Source organism: Dryobates pubescens, chromosome 20, assembly GCF_014839835.1.
Source record: "Dryobates pubescens isolate bDryPub1 chromosome 20, bDryPub1.pri, whole genome shotgun sequence".
NCBI lineage: Eukaryota > Metazoa > Chordata > Aves > Piciformes > Picidae > Dryobates > Dryobates pubescens.
This window is the reverse complement of record NC_071631.1, coordinates 4,753,034-4,774,285: the sequence shown is the minus strand read 5'-3', so window position 1 is coordinate 4,774,285 and position 21,252 is coordinate 4,753,034. Positions and strand designations below refer to the sequence as shown.

Below are 21,252 nucleotides of genomic sequence, written 5' to 3'. Positions count from 1 at the left end.
AACTGTCCTCTCCAGGGTGTATTCTGTAGGCTGGAGCTGTACTGAGGAACCTTTTCTGAAGGTTTTGTACTCAGAAAAGCCTCTTCTTCACAGACAGCATAGCTGGAAGCGGGTGGGAGAAGCTGTTTTAACATCTGTCCATAGTGCTGCTGTGAGGGCCTGCTGTCTCTGACTTACTTGTTGGGCTGTCTGGTCCCTAGCTGCAAATAAACCTTGTTTGGGACATCCTGTCACTGACTGCCATCCAAGTCCCAGCCACAGTGGGACTGATGCTTCCTGCAAGTCCCTCTGAATCTAGCCATGGCTCAGGAAGGGATGCAGAACTTGCTGAATGTGAGGTTGGTGTTTCTCTCACCTAAGGGGGATTTTTTTGTCTCCCAGAACACAATGCAGTTGCCAGCACCTCAGTGGCCACCACCAGCAAGGCCTCAGTGGCCACCACCAGCAAGGCCTCAGTGGCTGCCGCCAACAAGGCCTCAGTGGCTGCCGCCAACAAGGCCTCAGTGGCTGCTGCCAACAAGGCCTCAGTGGCTGCTGCCAACAAGGCCTCTGTGGCTACCACCACCAAGGCCTCAGAGTCAACCAGCAGTGCCTCGGTGGCCACTACCAACAAGGCCTCAGTGGCTGCTGCCAACAAGACCTCTGTGGCTACCACCACCAAGACCTTGGAGGCCACTGCGAGCAACCCCTCGATGGCCACTGCCAGCAACCCCTCGATGGCCACTGCCAGCAACCCCTCCATGGCCACTGCCAGCAACCCCTCCATGGCCACTGCCAGCAACCCTTCCATGGCCACTGCCAGCAACCCCTCCATGGCCACTGCGAGCAACCCCTCGATGGCCACTGCGAGCAACCCCTCCATGGCCACTGCGAGCAACCCCTCGATGGCCACTGCGAGCAACCCCTCCATGGCCACTGCCAGCAACCCCTCGATGGCCACTGCGAGCAACCCCTCCATGGCCACTGCCAGCAACCCCTCGATGGCCACTGCGAGCAACCCCTCGATGGCCACTGCGAGCAACCCCTCCATGGCCACTGCCAGCAATCCCTCGATGGCCACTGCGAGCAACCCCTCCATGGCCACTGCCAGCAACTCCTCCATGGCCACTGCCAGCAATGCCTCAGTGGCCACCAACACATCTGTGAATGGTACAGAAGGTAAACTGGTAAGGAAAGGAAAGGAATGGAGAGGCAGCTGCTGGCTGGGCTGTTCCAACCCCATGGACAGGGCCTCTAGCTCAGTTTATCTTTCCTGAGAGACAGGAGTTCCCTGAGAGCATCTCCTGAGGTAGAAGGGGAGCACCGTGGTCATGGAGGGTGGGTGTGCAGAGGCAGCCCCCCCAGACAGTGAGGTCATGACTGGGGACAGCACCATGGTGCCACATGAGGAGGTTTTGCTGCATGGTGACATCCTGGTGTGTTCTCCCTGCAGCTCACCTGCCAGAGTTTTCAGTGCTCTGGGGAGAGATGTTACCAGGATGTTTCCCACATCAATGAAACAGTGACCTGCCATAATGAGACCCACTGTGAGGTATGGAGCTGCCTGAGATGGGGGTGCAGGGGGCTGCAATGAGTCTGTTTTCCCTGTCTTTACGTTAGGAATCCACAGCACTCTGTGAGGTCTGTGCCAGTCTGCTGTATCCCTTCTCTGACAGTTAACTTTTCTCCTTTGGAGCTTCTTGACACTCCCAGCATTGTTTCCCTTGGCTCTGCTCTTGCAGCTTTACCGTTTCTCCAGCGTGAACTACACAGCCAGGTGCAGCAGCAGGTGCAGTGAGGAGCTGTGCAGCAGCAACAGCAGCAGGAGTGGGCAGCACTGTGCCCTGGACTGCTGTGCCACCCGGCTCTGCCTGCGGCTCAATGCCAGTGCCTATGGTAACTGCCCATGGGGGGCTGAGCTCAATCTCCTGCAGAGGAGGGAGATGGGTGGGCAAAAGCCATGGCAAGGCCAAGGGCTCACTCTGTCCTGCAGAGCTGGGTGAGGGGACAGGGTGGCCCAGCAGCTCTGGCAGCTCATGCTGAGCTGTGCTGGTGAATCTGCCCTATGTGTGACCATGGAGGGCTCTGTGCAGGCTGGGCACAGCCTCACAGGGTTCCTTGTGTGTCTGCAGGTGACCTGCCACCCACCACTGTGCCACCTAAGACCACCACCACCACCCGAGCTCCCCCCCGAAATGTAGGTACCTGCTGGGCAGGGGCTGCTGTGGCCGTGGGCTCTTCTGGGGCTGCTGAGCTCTCCAGACTGATGAATACTGTCTCCTCTGGTCCTCTCCTGCAGGGGAAGGTGTGTGCAGCGTTCTCCTGTCACGGGGATGGATGTTTCAAAGGCAAGAAGACTGTTGCTAGATGTGTTGTTGGGCAGGACTTCTGTGAGGTATGGCCTTGGAACTAAGGAGCAGGACAGCCCAGGAGCCTGCATGGTTCCTGTGATGTAAATACCAAAGGCTTGGCAGGGCCCTCAGGCTCATGTCTCACTCCTCCTTCCAGATGAAGAAGACAGGCTTGAATTATGTGGCAGGATGCAGCAAAGTCTGCAAGGCTGCCAAACCAGTCTGTGCCAGTGGGATGAAGGCTGCCTGTTTCCAGGAGTGCTGCCCAGCTACCCTGAAGGCTAGCTGTCTGAAACTGGATGGCAAAGTTCACGTCAATAGTGCTGGGCAGGTCATTCCGGCCCCAGTCTTGAAGCTCATGCAATTTGGGATGGTTGTTCTCCTGAACTACAGGGGCTCCATGTCCCTCTGGGTGTAAGCAGCCATCCAGGTGCTCCACAGCCTGTGCTCCACAGCCCGTCCTCCTGCAGCAGAGCTTCACAGTGCTCGTTAGGATCCCTGCTGCCCTCTGACTTCAGCCAAGGCTGCTGTTGAACCCCCTCAGTTACATCCCTGTCCCAGAAACAAGGTGGTCCAGCTACAGGTGGCTGCTGCTTCCCCTCTGCAGGTGCCTCCCACCCATGGTGTCGGTGTGCTGGGATCATGCAAATACTCTGCTGGCCCCTGCCCCTTTTCTCTTTAAATGAAATGTTGGAAAAAATAAACAAATCTGTGTGTCAGTGCCAGGTGTTTTCACTGTGGCTGAACACGCCGGTGGGAAGGGCGAGCTTGGGTGCACTGGTTTGAGGCTCTGGACACCCACAGTCCTCCGTGCCTCAGCCCTGGGCAGGTGTGGGGTGGATGGGACAAGACTCACAGAAACGATGGCTGCCCCTTTCACAGTGCAGGGCAGCCCCGGCAAGAGCTGCTCTGCGTCAAACTGCAGCACAGCATCCAGGAAGTGCCTTTTGAGCCACAGTGGCAGTGTGTCCACAGCTAGTGGAACCAGCGTGAATCCCGGAGGTGTTCTATCTCAGAAACATCATCCAGCACCACGTTTCTTGTAAGAACAGAGGTTTAGTGTTTGCAGTAGACATCTAGACAGTTCTCCTTTTGTTTCCTCTTTGCAGGTTCCAGCCTCTGCCGCTGGGATGCTGGCGGGCCTTGCTAGCCGGGACTCCAGCAGGGCTTGCTCGGTTTTCCCTTATCTCTAGATCTTGGCTGTCACTCCTGCATCCATGGAAAAGCGCCGATATGAGCCAAACTCCCACCTCTAGCACACAAAAGCCTGGGGACACGTCCTGACACCCGCGGGCCCGCTCTGCAGAGTTACTCTCGGAATTACACCCAGGTCTCACTCCAGGAGCTGCTGAGAGGCGCCTTTCCCGATGTACGGTGAATGAACCTCCCCAGCTTCCCGCTAACCCTAGCGCCTCCTCCCCTCCTTTCCCCATCCCGCCGGGATTGCTCTGCGGGAGGCTCCCGGCCGGTGCCTGCCAGCTCCACCGGTTCTGTGTCCTCCAGCCGCCTGCACCCCGCCGGAAGGATACGTGGGCTGCGGGCGGTTGTGAACCCGCTGCCCGGGGCGGGGATCGGGGCGGTCCTGGCCGTTCCCGGGCCCGCACCGTTATTTCCGCGGCCCAGCCGCTTCATTCAGCATCCGGAACCTTGGACCCCGCCCGCGGCCGGTCCCGGAGCCAAGGCCTGAGGGAGCGCCGGTGCAGCTCGGGAGCGGCGGGACCGAGGCGGAGGGAAGCGCCGCGGGGGAGGCCCCGGCCGAGCGGGGCGGGGCTGGGCACGACGCATCGCGACAGCCGCGCCGAGCGGGGCCGGGGTGCTCCTGTCAAGTCCCGGGGCCGGTCCCGGGGAGCACCGTCCGGTGCCCCCGGTGCAGGGAATGGATCAGTCGGTCGCCATCCAGGAGAGCCTGGCCGAGGGCGCGACGTGCCGGATCGTATCCTTTGCTGCGGCCGTGGCTTGCGTGGTGGTGGTGGTGGTGGTGGGGCTGGCTCCCTCCTCTCCCCTCCGGGTCGGCTTCCTCCCTTCCCCTCTTGCCGGGCTCCCTCCTCTCCCCTGCGGTCCGGTTTCTTTCCCCTCCCGTCTCGCCCCCTCGCGGCGACCCCGCGGGCTCCGTCTCTCCCGGTCCTTCCTTGACCCGCGCTAAAGGCCGTGCAGGGCATCTTGGCTGCCGGGGACAGCGTGGAGAGCCGGCTGCTGGGCCTGGTGCAGAGCGGCGGGCAGCACGCGTGGGTGTCGGGGCCGAGTCCGCGGCTGGGGCCCGTGGGGAGCATCCATGGAGAGGCCAAGAGCTCTGCGGGACTTCTGCAGGCCTTGGAAACTATTCTGTCCCAAAGACATTCCACTGGGCAGGAGTCTGTGGCATTTCCCCTCCTGTCTGTGATGGGTGGGCTGGGATGAAGCCCAGACCCTCGAGGTGTGGCCTGGTGGTTTTTGCCAGTGGTGTAAATACACTGGGCACTTCAGTGATGGTGTGGGCAGTGGTGGGCACGTTAAACTGCTCTAGGGTTTGCATGAGGCAGTGCTGGCAGGCACTGCTGGGTGGGATGAGTCTGCCTGTACCTGCGGAGATGCCACACGTGAGGAGGCATTGGGTCTGTGTCTGCTCCATGCTTGCAGGATCCACGTGTACACCCACCGACGGATGGCCATCACGGCTGAGGATGTCTGCCTGGAGAAAGTCATCCCCATCACAGAAGGGTTTGCAGTGCAAGAAGGTACTAACACTTTGATGGCTTGGTGATCACTTCCAAAGGGGATGAAGGGGTTTGGATTCCCTGTGTTGGTGTTCTCCTTGCTAAGACCCAGGTCTATTCAGCCTTCACTTTTCTTCTTCACTTTGTAATCCCTGGTGATGCTGGTGTCACACAGTGTGGCTGGAGGGCCCTGCTAGACTACTTGCTCTGCAGCCCAGAGCCCAGTGCCCTCCCAGCACTGGCTGTGGCCTCCTGCTCCGCAGGTAGTGCTGCCACTATTTGTCCCTACAAGGAGCTTGTGGGGCTTGAGATGCTTCCTGAGCTTGCCACGCTCAAAGCAGCAGTGCAGTCTCTTAACCTGTGCCTGGCTTTGTAACCAGACTTTGTTTTGCCTTTGCAGTTGTGCTTGACAGTGACCTTCCTGTCCTTGGTGAGTTTGTGGCTGCTTTAAGGCCGGTTCCAGGCGTCCCCAGCCTTGCACCAGCCATGCTTAGTGGGGTGGGGGGAGGCTTTAGTGGGGGTGGGGGTCTTGTGCTCTGTCAGCGAGCTTGTGCTGCGTGTCACAACTCCTCATGCTAATGAGGATTGTCACCCCGGTGAAGGGTTTTCCCAACTGTTGTTAAAATTGCTAGCAGAAGATTAATTACTGTGCTGAGTGAGCAGAATCCAAATTATTACAAACGCTGATTTTTTGCATTTCTGCATGGCAATCTGATGTGAAACGTGGGGAAGGACCAGGGTAAGGAGGCACAGGGGGGCCTGTCGCTGAAGCTGCGTGTATGCACCGCTGCATGGAGTGCAGCAGGTGCTGGGTTCCCAAGGCACCACCCACAGCAGCTCTTCTCCCGGTGTCCTTAGGCTCTGACGTCACCGTCCAGATCCGTTCAGGAGATGAGCGGCTCACGGTGCAGCTGCCCTTCGGCTCCCACACCCGTGCGTTCCTTCAGGAGGTGGGCAGCTGCAGCCCAGGTAGGAGCTGCCGTGTGCCGGACGCGGGTTTGGGCGGGGGTGGAGGTGTCGCGGTCCCCGCGGTGGTGCCCCGCAGATACGCGGTGACGGCGGGAGCTTGGCAGGGCCGTGGCGGTCGCTGTGATGATGCCGCAGGGCCAGAGATCGGCACTGGGCTGAGCAGGTGCCATAGGTGACAGCCGCCTTGTGCCTTGGGTCGGTGCAGCGACAGACCGAGCAGGGCCCGTGAGCGGAGCCTCGCTTCGTATCCTCTCGCCCCTGCAGCGGTCACCCAGGGCCATCAACCCGCGGAGCTAGGAGCACTGGGACCGCCCCGTGGGGGATGAGCCCCAACATGCCGCCGGGGCGGGGACGGGGCGGTTCCCGGGGGTGGCTCCCGGGGCGGTTCGGGTGCCGGGACAAACGGCAGCGATGTCCAAGGGCGGGCAGTCCCGCCGAGGTGAGAGCCGGGTTAGGCAGGCTCCTGCCACAGGTTGGAACCGCGAACCGGAGCCGCGGTGCCCGGCGTCTGTCCGGGGGCTCGGCCGGATCGTCCTGCGCGGGATCGCCGGCGGCTTGGACAGGGGGAGGCTGCCAGGGCATCCCGCGGGCAGAGCTCTCCGCGGGCAGCGCAAACTGGTCCGGATCACCCCGGCCGCCAATCGCCGGGGTTCCCGCCGCTTTCCTGGTGCGGCGCCGCTGCTCCTTGTGAGCCGCTCGCCCCGGCCATGCCGGTCCCCGGCCCCCGGCTATCGGTCAGGCTCTGCACGCTTCAGGTCGGTGCTCACCGGCTGCCCCTGCGGGTCTCGGCGCCTTTTGCCGTTTGTCCCTTTACGGAGCACGCGTGAGGTGATGCGAGGAGCTGGGGCATTCCCTGGTGGCGGAGAGGGATGCAAAATCTCAGTCGTGCATTTCCCAGTTTGAATTTGGGCTGGGCTCCTCCGTGCATTTTGGTGCTGCTGGCACCTGTGGGCTGTGCACTTCAGCAAAACCAGGGAAGAGATGAGCCCTGTGTGAACTGTGTGGCCTGAGCCGAGTCTGGGTGTGGAAATGTTCCCTTGGATATGGTGTTTTAACCTGCAGCTCGGAACTTGCTGGGAGAGACTTGGGCATCTCTCTGTGCCTAGGAGGGAAGGCTGAAAGAAGCACAGCCCTGCTGCTCTGTGGTTTTTGTGTTGTATCTGGAGCACAGCAGCACTCAATGATGAGCTCCTTGGGGAGTAGTTCTCTTATCAAACCACACTTTTGAGCTTTGACAGAGTTGCTTTTCAAGGCTTCATTGTGTTTTTCTTGAGTCAGAGGACTCTAGGGATCTTGGTTTTTTTTTCTTTTCTCATACTAACAGAAGAAAATGCTTTCTGTCATCACTTGGGGTCTTTTGGAGAAGAAATTGATCTGGAGTGAGGTTTTGTCTGCTCTCTTCCAGGAATAGCTGCAACTAGTTCAATGAACACATGCACTGAGAGAGCAACTTCCACAGGCAAATCAAAGCAACTTTCATTGCTGTGTAACTGCTGCCACTTGCTCTTAGAGTGATATTGGTTCATAACACCTTTTGTGAATTAAGGCTGGCTGATGAATGAGAGCATCTGTAAAGGAATCTAAAGGCTTTAGGTGTTCTTTACCCTGTATGGTTTAGCTTCACAATTTCAGTAGAACCCCTCCCTAAAGCCTGCTCCCTGTGCCAGGGAGTGCAGCCACAGCCACACCTGGGGTGCTGCCTCACTGGAACCCTGAGCAGAACAACCCTTCTCCCTCCAGGGCAGGGCAACCCCACACAGCTGCTATTCATGCACTGGTTGAGTTAAGGCTCCTATCACCAATGGTAAGGCAAATTTAATTCTCCCTTCTGAGCACAGATCCTGCTTTATCCAGATGATAGGATGTGTTCCTGCAGTAGAGCAGCATTATAATGTCACTGCACATTTTAACAAGAACCTCTTTATTACTGCTTAAATCTCTTTAATGCAAATCCTGCCTGATTGAGGCCAGATGCCTTCCTCTGCTCTGTAATCTCTGCACACAGCTCAGCATTTCTGTGCCCAGTTCAGTTTTGAACAAGATCATTATCTTGCTAAAACATTCCACTTCAGGTTCCTGCTGTGTAGGTCCCTCTGGCTACAGTGATGTGTAGAGATGCACATTTATCTAAAGGAAACAGCCCCTTTCCAGGACAAATCTCTTTCTTGGGAGAATCCTACCTTTCTGCTAAGGAGGTTAGAAAGCTGTGGGGTGTGACCATGATCTTTGGATGGTGTAACAGCCATGTCAGCCACTGACACCTGGTGCATGCTGTCAAGCAGTCTCATCCTGTGTAGGTGATACAGCCTGAGCTGCTCCTCCCTGCTGCAAGTGAAAGTCCAAGCTGGTTCTTGGCACTGTCAAGACTGACTGTGTGGTCAGGAGAACTTGCTGGGGCTGAGGCAGCACTGATTAAATACTTAAGGCCCAGCTCTGTCCCAGCTCACTGGGGCCACGTGTGGCAGTGCATCTCAGAATGTGTGTAGCTCCTGGTGAGCCCTGTGTGACTCCAGTGGTGTGATCTGTAATGAGGTCTGGGTCAGGTGCTCTTCAGCCTCTGATAAATCCTCTTACACAGTCTTTATCCTCAGAGGGCTCTTGGACAGAAGAGGTTTTCCAAGCTAAGAATATGGCCACTTCTTAGCAGTTTGTTTATACTCTGCTTAGGTCAAGTACCTCATGTTCTGTGTCTGGTTTGTGCTCTCATCCTGGAGAAGGTCCTGTGACAGCAGTGATATTTTAATTCTTGTGAGTTGAGGAGAAGCTCAGCTGAATGACTAGAACCTTAAGAACAACCTCACTGTCATCATTAGATTTGTGTGCTAAGTAGCATGATCTTGAGGTTGCTGTTTGTACATCTTAAAAGTGGAGACCCCCATACAGAATCTTCCTTTTTAACTGTTACTTTGCCACTTGTAGGAGCAGAATGTTGTAACTGGAACAGAGCCCTGAATGACTGGCCAGATTGTTCTAGCCTAGCATGGTGCATTTAGTTTAGTTTAGTTGTGTTTGCATGGGAGCAGCCCTGTTGTGTTTTAGGGATGTGCAGCTTGCACCACTTCTGATGGGGACAGGGGGGTTCATGTGGTCAGTCTGTGCTGCACTGCCTCGAGTGGGGAGACTCTTGTGCTTTGCTGCCTGTTTGCAAGGTAGAAACCCTTGAAATGGTGTGGTGGGGTTTTGGTGTTTGTGGGGTTTGTTTGTTTGTTTTGTGTTACTGTTATTGTTTTAATATATTATTGTTATTTTGTTCCCCTTTCTCTTCCCTGTCCCGCTTCAGAAAGGCAAAACCTGTAACTAGCACACATTTTCTGCATTCCTGGGAGAAAGTCCTAGGTTTTGTGCTGCTAAGTCTTGGTTTGGCTTAGCTGTAAGGGAGAGCCCACAGCAACCTGCACATGGGCAGGCAGCACCCAGCCATTGTGCCACAGTCACACAGCACATTAGTGTCCCTTCATTCTCTGGAGGGGAGGCTGCATCATCACAGAACAGTTTTGTCAAAATAACCTAAATCTGTCAGATAACAGAGAGAGAGAGAGAGAGACTGTGGTGCACTTGGTTTCTCTACACAAATTCAAATGATATTCTGCTCACACACCTTAGCCAGCACTCACCTAGTGTGTTCATAAATGAAAGAACACATGGTGTTTAACTTTTGTTTTGTTTTGTTTTTTTCTAGATGTGGTTGGCTCTGAAAGTGTGAAATTGAATGGAAAAAAGCTCATGGTTAGTGAGAACCAGAGCCACAACAGCACCAGTAAAAGTGCTCCCAGGTATGGTGTATCTGGTGCTTCTCCTGTAGGTTTGGTAGAGCGACTGAGTTGTGCATGTCAGCCCTTTGTGGAAGGTCCAGTGAGGAGTAACTGTGGTGGTAACCTTCCTCTGCTGGCTTGGCTGTGCCTTCCCTCCACACAAGACCTGTGGAGTGATAGTAAATGTGCACAGCACCAAAGTCCTGGGTCCTTGTGGGTGACTGTATGGATGGAATGAACTGTGGTGGGCAAATGATTGATGCTTTGGTGTCTAGAGGAAGAAAAAGGAAGCGCAGAGAGCTTTCTGTCTGGGTTTCCTGGTCTTCAGCTGGGAACCAAGGGGGAAGGTTGGTGTCTCTGGTGGCAGCTTGTGAGGTCTTTGCACATACCAGTGCTTGAGCGATGTAGCACCTGTGTTGCCTCCTTCCATGTGGTGGTGACTCTGTGGGCTGCAGTCCCCAGAGGTGGTGGGATCTAGAGTAGAGGTTGGCAACTTTTTGAGGCAAGAATCTGCAGATTATAGTTAGGAGGGAAAGAAGTTCAGCATGAGCAGGCTGTCAGAACTTCAGTGGGAATTTCAGCACAGCCTCTTGGAGCTGGTCCTGCTAGTCCCCTATTTGGACATATTTTTGCTGTTAGTGGGGCAGGACCCATCAGTGTTGTTTATTTTGAATTCAGAAAGGTTTGGCTTAGGGCCACAGTGTCTCATAGATACACTCTTAAAATGTTAGAGTCTGATTTTTCCAGTTCCCAGGACTTTGTGGACCCTGATGCATATCCTTCAAAGTCTGCCTGTGTGCTGTCCTTGGCACCCGTGTGCAGGTTGTTGACCTTAAATTTATACCATCCACTCACTGTGGGAACTCCCAAGCTGAGGCACTATTAGTGTTGCAAAAGGAGTTTGCAGAGCCACAAGATCCTAAAGCACCTCTACCTCCACCCATGCTGTGTTGCCTCCTTTCTCAGCAGAGCTGGGATTTTCCAGCAGAAGGCTTTTTAAACACACAGGGTTTTTTGTTCTTCTGCTGAGGTCAGAAGGGGAGAGCAGGGGCAGTGGAAGATGGGATTTGCATTTCCTTGCCCCAGTGAGCAGGAAAAGCATAAGGGGTTTTGTACCAGCATCCAGGTGTGAGTAAGGCCTGCTCTGAATCAAGGGGCTGCAGTGGGTTAGTGAAAACCCTTTGTGATTTGAGTTTATTAAACTACTTTATCTAGAGAGCAGAATCATTCCAAGAAATGGTTTTGATGCTTGTCCCAAACATTGCTTATATATCTTTAGTGAAACAGATGAATGCAAATCAAGTCCTTGATGGCAGAAATAAGCTGGTTGGGGTGTGTATGTCCTGGGTTTCATCAGGCAATTTTGCTTTCTTTTGCAGGCCAAACAAACTCAAACCTGAAGTGACAGCTGAAGCGGTGCAGTCCTCCAGCGTCATGGTTTCGAACAAGGCTTCCATCTTATCAGAGCCAAAGTTTGGACTCAGAGATACCATTGTTAAATCTCAGCTTGTACAAATGGAAGACTCCTATACACACATCCAGAGCTTCAGGTAATGGTCAGTCCTGAGAAGAACTTGGTTTTGTGCAGAGTAAGATAAAATATCTTGTGTGTGTTATTTCACCTGATACCGCTGCAAGCAGGAGACACTGCAGGAGAGCATGGCCCATACCTTGCAGAACATCTTGCTTTCCTCACTTAGGCATTTGTGTCTCTGCCAAGACCTGCTTCCATGGCTCTTACTGAGAAAATGGCCCTTTTGAAAAGACTTTCTCCTGTGCTTATCTGTGTCTGGAAATGCATCAGTTCTGTGCACCTCTGACCCTCTCTCTCACTGCCCTGTTTGCAAATCCATGGAGTTGCTCCAATGAGCTCAGAAGAGCTTGAGTGAAATGCATATTCAGGACCAAGACTTTATTGTGGTCAAAATCCTTTTATGCCACTCTGTGAATTTATCCTTTCAAACTGCCACTGTGCAGCTGTAGTTTGCTTTTTCTTTTTAATATATGCACTCTGTGTCAAACTCTGTATCCTTCTGTGAGATGCTGCTGTAATTAAATCATTTTAGGGATTTAAACTTTGTCACATTGTTCCTAATTCCCTCCTGGGAACATTCACTCCTAAACAGTTACATGTAGTGGGAAGTACATGGGTTAGTAATGGTGACATTTCCATCACCTCTGCAGTTTTCAGCTCTGGGATTTAGTTACTTTCTTTCCAGGTTTTTTGTTGGGACCTACAACGTGAATGGTCAATCACCTCGAGAGAGCCTCCAGCCTTGGCTGAGCTGTGATGCTGAACCTCCAGATGTTTACTGTGTGGGGTGAGTGTCTCTCTCTGGTCTATCCTTCTAAGCTTTGACTGAGGGTTGCTTGCTGGTGAATCTGTAGCATGGGGATGTTTGGCCAGAACACCACAGCTGAGGACTGTTTGCATTGCCCCTCTCTACTCACAGCTCCTGGAGTGTTTCTGCAGTCTGAAGCTGTCACTCTGGTAGTGTTTGCACTCTCTGGCACTGTAGTGTTACAGAATCTTTAATGTCACTCAGTTAACACTAATAATAATTCACATTTAACATGGCTCTAAATCAGCATAACCAAATTTGAGTTTTCAGTTATAAATTTAGTGAGTATAAATTGATTTAGTTCTTTCCCAGAGGAAAGGGATGGAGAGTTATAAACAAATGCATGCATCCATGGGTTCCTTCCTCTAACACAGTTTCCAGGAGCTTGATCTGAGTAAAGAAGCCTTCTTTTTCAATGACACCCCGAAGGAAGAGGAGTGGTTTAAAGCTGTAACTGATAGTCTGCACCCCGATGCCAAATATGCAAAGGTAAATGTGGCTTTTGGGGAGGTTTAAGTGTGGAATTATATTCCACTTGGGTCTCTTTTCCCTTTGCTTTTTGCTGTCCTCAATCACTGTGTCTTCCAGAGGCTTGTGATCTGCAGGCTTTTGCTCAGTCAGGAGTGCTCTGAAGGTGTGAAGGTGTAGTAGACAGTGTTGCTGTGCAGGAGCAGGACAGGAGACCAGAGCTAGGCAGGAGCTTCCTCTACGTGCAGCTGCTGTCTTGAGGGGGAGTTTCTTCCATGCATGGTGGAATGAATTAGGAAGGTGTCCTGGTAGGAATACTGCATGTGCTTTGGCTCCTGCTCCTTAGGTCTGCCTGTTGTGCCTGTTGTCCCTGTTGTTGAAGGGAAGCTCCATGGGCTGTATCTGTGCCTGTAGGCTTTGCTTTAAGTTTCAGCTTCATTTACTGGGGTGTTTTTCCCTGCCTCCTTCCTGTGGTGTGCTGCTGGAGTGCCTGTGTAGTGGGAGCCCAGCTGCTTTGTCAGATGAACCTGGAACTCTCTTTTTCTTCATCTGTATTTTGGTGGCCCACCTTCTTGACTGGGGGCCAATGTACCTTCTCTCATCACACCTCTCTCATCCCTGTATGTAATGGAAGAGGATTTGTTTTTCAGGTGAAACTCGTGCGGCTCGTGGGGATCATGCTTCTGTTGTACGTGAAAGCAGACCTGGCCTTGAACATCTCTGAGGTGGAAGTTGAGACCGTGGGAACTGGAATCATGGGGAGGATGGTGAGAATGGCAACTATGCATGAGGAGGGGTGAGATTTAGAAGAGCCCTAGAGAGTCCCTCTCTTTGGGTACTGTGGTTATTCCTCCAGCTGAGGGATGCAGCTGCCTTCAGAAGCACAGAGTCCTCACAGCTCAGGGACTTGCTGTGTGCTCACCAAGGCTCAGAGACGTCCAGGAAGAATGTTCTCTGGAGGCTTTTCTTTCTGATTACGTGTTCTGGGCGGCGTGGGGCCTTGCTCTTATGTGATTTTGATGCTGGCTGAGCTTGCCCAAAGCAAATAACGCAAGGAAACATGAGGAGAGCCATGTCTGTCCAGATTAGTCTTCCTGGGGAGGATTTCCTGGCCTTCTGGTATTCCACATGACTGGAATGTAATCTGTGCATTCTGAATGTAGTTTCTGTGAACACTGCAGCTCTGACTTGTCAAGGCTCTTCTGGTCAGCTGAGCTTTGTGCCTCCTCCACTTACAACTTTTTTTTATTGTTTGTGTTGAAGGATCCAGTTTATTTCTAAACAGGTTTCAGGATTTGACAAAGTAACTGATCAGCTGCCTTACTGGTACTAATTTCCTGATTACAAACCAAATTCCATGTGCTTGCTTGCTGTGTGCAACCCTCACATGAGTTACTGATATGAATTCATTAAGTAGTTGTCACTAATTGGTGTTTTCAGCCTTTTCTTTCCCTTGGAATTAAATACTCTGCCTCAGTGTCTTCTGGCTTGTCCACTGCTGATAGCTCATTTGTGGACTTCTCTCTTGTGTGGAGGCTTCTGACCACCATCTTTGTCTTTATCTTTCAGGGTAACAAAGGTGGTGTTGCCATAAGGTTTAAGTTCCACAACACCAGTGTGTGTGTTGTGAATTCTCACCTGGCAGCTCACACGGAGGAGTTTGAGCGGAGGAACCAGGACTTCAAAGACATCTGCTCCCGGATGCAGTTCTGCCAGACAGATCCAGATTTGCCCCCTCTCACTATTGGCAAACATGAGTATGCTTCCCTCTGCCTGCCTGAATGGCTGCCTGTGGTGAGGCAGAGCCTTGTGGGTGCTCTGGGGAGCAGGGTTGTCAGTAGGGGTGTGAGAAGAGATACCCAGGGATCCATTGTCAGCCTGGAAGGGACAGAAATGCTTTACCCTAGCCCTGGCTTTGAGAGTGGGCATCTGTGCAGTTCTGACAAGTCAGCTGCCACCTTATGCTCTTCCAGGCCTTGTGTCATTTTCAAACATGAAATGGGAACAGGGCAGTCATTTCCCCAGCAGATTGTGGGATTCAGCTGATGTGGAATATTAAAAGCATAGGTTTTGAAGAAGCAGTGACAGAGCAGCAGAGGTGGAAGATGTAGCTTCTCTTTCAAGTGTTCACTTATATTTGTTCTCAGCTTGGTGCTGAGATAGGAATTCATGCTTGCATTAGGTGGTTGAAGGCACTGCTTTGGAGCTGTGCTTGTGTTCTGACATCTTTAGGCCTCTATGCAGACCTCTGTTGTATGCTCTCTTCCAGTGTGATCTTATGGTTGGGTGACCTCAACTATCGGCTGGAGGAGCTGAATGTGGCGAAAGTGAAGCAGCTGGTGGATGAGAAAGCATTCCCAGAGCTGTGCCAGTATGACCAGGTACTGATGTCTCTACCCTTGAGGGGTGCTGAGAGCTCTGGCCAGAAACTGCCCAATAGTCCTTGGCCTTCTTGGTGCCAAACATCTCCTTTTGATCTCAGATGGAGATTGTGCTTGAGCTTATTCAAAATGTAATTTTTTTGGTCTTTTATTTTCTCTCTTAGCTGAAGAGGCAAATGAATGCACTTGCAGCCTTTGAAGGCTTCACAGAGGGAGAGATTTCATTCCAGCCAACGTACAAATATGATGCTGGCTGTGATGAGTGGGACACAAGGTACAGTGGTCACCTGGTCTGTGCTGCTACCAATGGCTAATGTTACCAGTGAAGGGAGTGAAAACAGCTAAAAAGAAATAGTTCTGAGATTATTGCTGCTCCACTCCCTTGCCTCCAAAATCCCTCTCCAGTCCACATTTATTTGTGTTGCTTTTCTTCCACTGCTGTTTCTTAGCTATTCTTGATCTTTTCCCCAGGATCCTTTGGGTTTCCTCTTTGTTAGAGGTGCACAAAATCAAGAAGTCATCTTAGTTTAATTCTTTTGGTTTGGTTCATTTCTTTTTCCCAAGCAAAATTTTGAGCATCTTCTATTTGCTGGTACCTGCTTTACCCCCCAGGCCAGCTGGGGTTCAAAATGGTGCATTTGTGCTGTCTGTAGCTGAGTGTGTTCTCCAAAGGCTGAGTCCTTACTTTTCATGGTTCTTATTTAAAGGTGTCTCTGAATGTTGCTTTGTGTGTTAAGTGTATCAAAAGAACAGCAAATAATTGTGTGTTTGGAAAAGCAGAGAGTGAAATGTGACACACAGATCCCCCCCAGCAGACAATTGAACCCTTTATAACCACTCGAATGAAGCTGGGCACTGAACTGGCCCTGGGCCATGTCAGGAAAAGAGCAGGATCCTGCCCTGCAGTGTTGCTACCCCTGAGCTGCAGTGTTTGCCTCTGTCCTAGTGAGAAGTGCCGTGTTCCAGCGTGGTGTGATCGGATCCTCTGGAAGGGGCAGAACATCGCACAGCGCAGCTACCGCAGCCACATGGCTCTGAAGATCAGTGACCACAAACCTGTCAGCTCCCTGTTTGACATTGGGGTGAGAAAATCCCTCTGCTGACCTGGCCTCTGCCTGGGGAGAAGGGAAGGAGGAGGGAGGTTCTCTTTGGTTTCCATCTCCTCCTGCCTTCATGGCATCCCCAGAGAACAATGGCCTAGAAGGTGGGCTAGATAAGATAACCCAGATAGGATTGTTCACTGTAAGCCAGGGCTGTGCCCAGAGATACTTCAGTCAAGCAGCACAGCAGGAACATCTGTAGGTTTTTGTCTGGAGGTGTTCTTTGGCCTTTCTTATTTTCCAAATAATTTTGACAGAAACTTGCAGTGCAGGAATGCTCCATCACTGACAAGACAACACAGGCCTGTGTTGTCAGCGTTCTTCTGTTTCTTAAAAGGAAGCTGATCTGGTCCTGACAGGGCAACTCTCTTGCTAGTTTTGGTGGGGTGCCTCCCCTGTGGATCCTGGGGAGCTCTGGCACTGTTCCTTACAGGTCATATATGCACTAAATGTGCTGCTGAAGTCCAAGCACTGCATGCTATGTTCCCACCTGTGTCCCAGCTCTCCTGCAGAGGCACAGTGATGCCAGTGGGTGAGATGTGTGTCCTTTACAGGTGAAGGTGGTGAACAAGGAGCTCTATCGAAAAGCCTTTGAAGAAATAGTTCGCTCCCTGGATAAGCTGGAGAACGCCAACATCCCCTCAGTGACCCTGTCCCGGGGAGAGGTAGGTCATGGTCACTGCTGTGACTCACTGGAGAGCTGAGCAGCCCCTCTCCCCAGAAATGTGTCCAGCTGTAGAAGGATGTTAGGTGGATTCTAGACCCCAGGGTGTGGTTCCAAACAAGCAGAATATTTTGCCTTGCAGACGCTGTGTTTACAAGCCTTAGAAATACTTGCTTCCGGTCAGGGGCAGGTAAATTCCATCCACAGGGACGTGGCTGAAATGCAGGGTGTGTTACTCCCTGAGGTGGGAAGAGGCAGTAAAAGGGTAGTTAGTGGCCCTTGCTCTGACTTGTTCTTTGAAACATAAAATGTAAAATATGAAGGATTTGGAGAAGGTCACAAAACCAGCATTTGCTTTGTGTGTCGAGGACTGAAAAAGATAGGCAAATGAGACCTTTGAGGCTGCAGCTATCTTGGGTTTGAGTTTTGTTGGGGCTCAAGGGAATGTTGGTTTTAAAGGGCTCATTGATGCAAATCACTTTAGCCTCCAAAGTAAGCAGATGTAATCCTGCAGAGTCCTGGAAGAGAAGGGGTGCAGGAGCAAGAGGGTTAATCTGGGTATCTTGCTGCTTAATGATTAAACCACAGGACAGGAATTGCTGCTGGTGCCGGGAACGGGCTGATGATTGTTGACTGTTTGTTTCTAGTTCCATTTTGAGGATGTTAAATACATGCAGCTGCAGGTGGAGAAATTTACAATCCGCAATGGACCAGTGCCTTGCCAGTTCGAATTCATCAGCAAACTAAATGAGGAAACCTACTGCAAGGAGTGGCTGATTGCTAATCCCAGTAAGGGCTTTCTGATGGCAGGTGAGCTCAGCTCCTCCTCGTTAATCAGCTAATAGTGTCACCATCTGGCTCAGCTCTCAGCTGTTTTGAGACTGCTGTCTCTATTGGCAGGCTGACTGCTTTAATACCTTTTTTAACTGAGTATGGGTTTTTTCCTGTCACCCTCTGGCAGATGCTGAGATCACAATTGAGTTGGAGGTGTTTGTTAATAAATCAACAGCTACACACTTAAACTCTGGAGAGGAAAAACTGGAAGATATCTTGGTCCTGCATCTTAACGGGGGGAAGGATTATTTTCTGTCTGTAACAGGCAACTACTTGCCAAGTTGCTTTGGGTCTCCCATTCACACGCTCTGTTACATGAGGGAACCGATCCAGGACATGTCAGCTGAATCCATTCGGAAACTTGTGAGTTAAAGGCAAGATTCCCTCCCAAACCCACCAGATCCATTAAAACTGGATGTTAAGCCCTGTTTATTGATAAAAGAGCCACTATTTAGTGATAAAAGAGCCACCTTCCACTTCCCTGGTCCATAGCCTGAGAATGCTGACATAACTTGTGCTCTCCAGTGCACTACCTTCAAACCTTGCTTTAGTTCTTCACATGGATGAACCAACCCATTCCATGTGAGAGCACTGACATTAAGATCCCAGTTGCTCTGCCTGCACATTGGAAAAAGATGTGAAACTTCTACATGTGGACCTTTTCCCTGCAGCCTTTGGCTTTCTCTGCACTGAACAGAGAGAGATGTGCGTCTGTGAGGGACAATGTAATGTTTCCACAGAGCTGGGTGTAGAGAAGGGCGTTTGTGAGAGCAGCCTGATTCTTCTGTCTGGACTTTTGGTATCAGTGTGCCCATGGGACAAGTCTGTGTGAGGACTGGGGAGGAGAGCTGCACAGTTACTTAACAACTTTTCATTCTCAGGTATAACCTCTGTGAGGCATTTTTGCAGAGCTGAATAAGAACTTGGCTAACTACCTCTTTTCTCATTTGTTTCCCCTCCTCCTCACACCTCTCTGTCTCAGACTCTGATGCCACTAGAAATGAGTGAAGATGCTGCTGAAGCTGAAAAGCCTATGGACATCCCAAAGGAGCTGTGGATGATGGTGGAACACTTGTACCGCAATGCTTCCCAGCAGGTGGGCAAGATTTATACTGCACACACAACACTGGTAATGATGATCATTGCTAACTTGTGCTCAGTGGTAAGAGAGATCAAGGACATCTGTTAGCAGTGATCCCGGTGCCCCTGGTTGCATTGTTTTGTGGTGGTGACCTTGTCTGTATGTGGCATGCATCAGCTGTCCTTCTGCACCACTCTCTGCTTCAGTGCTGCAGCCTTACAAGAGCTGCTCATGGAAATTTCTGTACTGATGACTGATTTGGAGGCATTTTTCCAGCCAGGTTATAATGACATTACCCAAATAACTTCTAATTTTCCTTGAGACTGATTCATGGCTTTCTTTGCAGGAGGACCTGTTTCAGCAGCCAGGCCTCAGATCCGAATTTGAGCAGATCCGAGACTGTTTGGACACAGGAATGTACGATACCCTCTGTATCCTTTTAGAGTGGTGTCCAGGGAGGGCCTCCAAGCCTTAGTGACCAAAGCTGAAAAACATGTCAGCAGGCTTCTGTGCTCCACCATGGCTTTAAATTACTGTCTCGTCTTGGGGTGACCAAAGTCTTCAGTTCTCCCTGCTCCTTGGAATTGGTGCAGCTGCCCTGCCAAATCCTTGTGATGCTGACAGGGATTGTTGATGACATACCCAAGTGTCCAGCTGCCAACAGAAAGCAGGTGTGCAGTCAAAGCTGTGAACAATGGTTGCAGGAGTTCTTGGAGACCTGAGCAAACAGTGCTTCAGCAGAAATGCAACCAAAACAGATCATGCTCTGCTTGCTTCTTCCTTAACTGTCTTTGGACCAGTTGGCAGCAACCACTCAGTGGCAGAAGCCCTGCTGCTCTTTCTGGAGAGCCTGCCTGAGCCTGTCATCTGCTACAGCTTCTACAGCAGCTGTTTGGAGAGTGCCAGCAGCTACCTGCTGAGCAGCCAGGTATGGCAGGCTTCACTGGGAGACTCCTGCTGTCCTTCCAGATTGGGAGGTGGGGGGAAGGTGCTGGACCAGTAACAGGCTTTTATTCTCAGAGACTTAATCATCTGATAGTAGAAGGATCTAGAACTGGTGCTTCACGGTTATAAGGAGCTGCTGGTATTTGCAGACAGGGTGATGTTGGCAGTAGGCAAAGCTGCTAAGCCATTGCCTTGTCTTCGATAGAAATGTTTTTTCTTTTCCCCTCCTCAGATTGTCTCTGAGCTGCCACGATGCCATAAAAACGTGTTTGAATATCTGATGGCATTTCTACGGGAACTGCTGAAAAATTCGGAGAGAAACCATTTGGATGTGAATATTCTTGGTAAGGCACAAAACAAGCATTTTGTTCAGGGGAGTTTGGCAGTTTGTGTAACGAAGCACGTCCCCAGAGTGAGCGTGGACATGGCCTCTGCTGTTTTGAGGCATTTAAAACTGAGGAAACCATCCATGGAGAAGGCAGTCGCTGCTGCAGCCTGGGAACAGTGATGCAGTGACTCAGAGAGGGTCGTTCACCCCCTTCTGAAGCCAGGCACTCTGACTTCACGTGGGGCTGGTGGAATTACCTTTGATCTCTTGCTGCTGACAGGCTCTCACTGTGTGTCTCTGGCTTAAATGCAGCTAGTATCTTTGGTGGCTTGTTACTTCGACCTCCTCCTGGATGCTCTACGCCTGATGTAGCAGAGAAGAGGAAAGCTCAGCAATTCATCCATCAGTTCCTTTTGAGAGAAGGCAATTCACCATGAATTTCAGATGTAGCTAATCTGATTTTTTTTAGAGATCAAATTACTGTATAGATTTTTTTTTTGTACAGTACACTGCTAGGGGGGGTTTATATCACAGTGTTTTATACAATCTCTTGCTTTTGAAAGCACAGATCAAGCAGTTTGAATCAGGTGTCAGTGTTTCAGTTGTAAAGTATATCAGGTTTCCAAATAAGCTGTATGTAGACAAAACTATAAGAAAAGCTGATAGTCACACTCTATATTTTATTTTACTTGTCTTAAAAGAATTTTTAAGTCCTTGTTATTTAAATAAAAAAGATCCCCATGCATTTTTCCAGCCTTTCTGCCTGTTTTCAGTGTTGGTTTGGGCTCTTGGTTTGTTGACTGATTCAGGTTGCTGTAGAAGGCCTGGAGCAGTCCTGCCAGAGTTTGGCACAGAGTTTGGGGTTGGGTGGCAATGTGAAGGCGTTAGAGGAATTGCTCTTCCTGCCTGCATTGAGAGCAGGCACCACTCTGTATTGGTCACCCAGTGGAGGTAAGAGACTGGCCTGCAGGAAAGGGAGTTATTTTGGAACGACAGGAGGGTGGTGTGCAGCTGCTGCCGTTGGTGGGAATGGGGTGGGAGGAGAGGTGGGTGCGAGGGATGAGACCTCTACCCCGGGGCAGCCCCGGGCTTTGGGAATACACTTTGAGCTGTGAAGGTATTTGTAGCCCATTGCTCGGTGGCCACAGCCGGTGACAAGCAGCTTCTGCGGATACCTGGAGGGATCGTTGAGAGCACTGAGGTGAAAATAGAGTCATGGAAAACTTGTCTGCGCCTTGCACGCTCTAGTTTGAACTTGCGCTGAGTGTGGACGAAATGGCCGTTTGTAGTGTAACTGGGCGGCGATGCTGCGTCTAACGCTGAGCTGTGCTGCGCCTGGGGGAGCTTCGCGGCTGCCAGACTGGG

General features: G+C 51.5%; 1 protein-coding gene across 2 annotated transcripts; it reads left to right on the top strand.

The window, feature by feature from the left end:
* Positions 1-4,150: 4,150 nt before the first annotated feature.
* INPP5B (inositol polyphosphate-5-phosphatase B) lies at positions 4,151-20,413 on the top strand. 2 transcript variants are annotated; one of them, XM_054170475.1, is made up of 22 exons: positions 4,151-4,263; positions 4,476-4,555; positions 4,947-5,044; positions 5,424-5,453; positions 5,882-5,992; positions 9,672-9,765; positions 11,124-11,294; positions 11,964-12,065; positions 12,461-12,575; positions 13,205-13,321; positions 14,124-14,311; positions 14,824-14,935; positions 15,100-15,209; positions 15,882-16,017; positions 16,590-16,700; positions 17,347-17,509; positions 17,661-17,896; positions 18,516-18,629; positions 18,961-19,045; positions 19,415-19,542; positions 19,792-19,903; positions 20,200-20,413. In XM_054170475.1, the coding sequence occupies exons 1-22, from the start codon at positions 4,207-4,209 to the stop codon at positions 20,322-20,324; spliced, it is 2,595 nt and encodes an 864-aa protein (XP_054026450.1). In that variant the 5' UTR covers positions 4,151-4,206; the 3' UTR covers positions 20,325-20,413. The 2 variants fall into 2 exon arrangements, with proteins under 2 accessions (XP_054026450.1, XP_054026449.1); XM_054170474.1 differs by lacking the exons at positions 4,151-4,263; positions 4,476-4,555; positions 4,947-5,044; positions 5,424-5,453 and adding an exon at positions 5,563-5,762.
* The last annotated feature ends 839 nt before the right edge of the window (positions 20,414-21,252 follow it).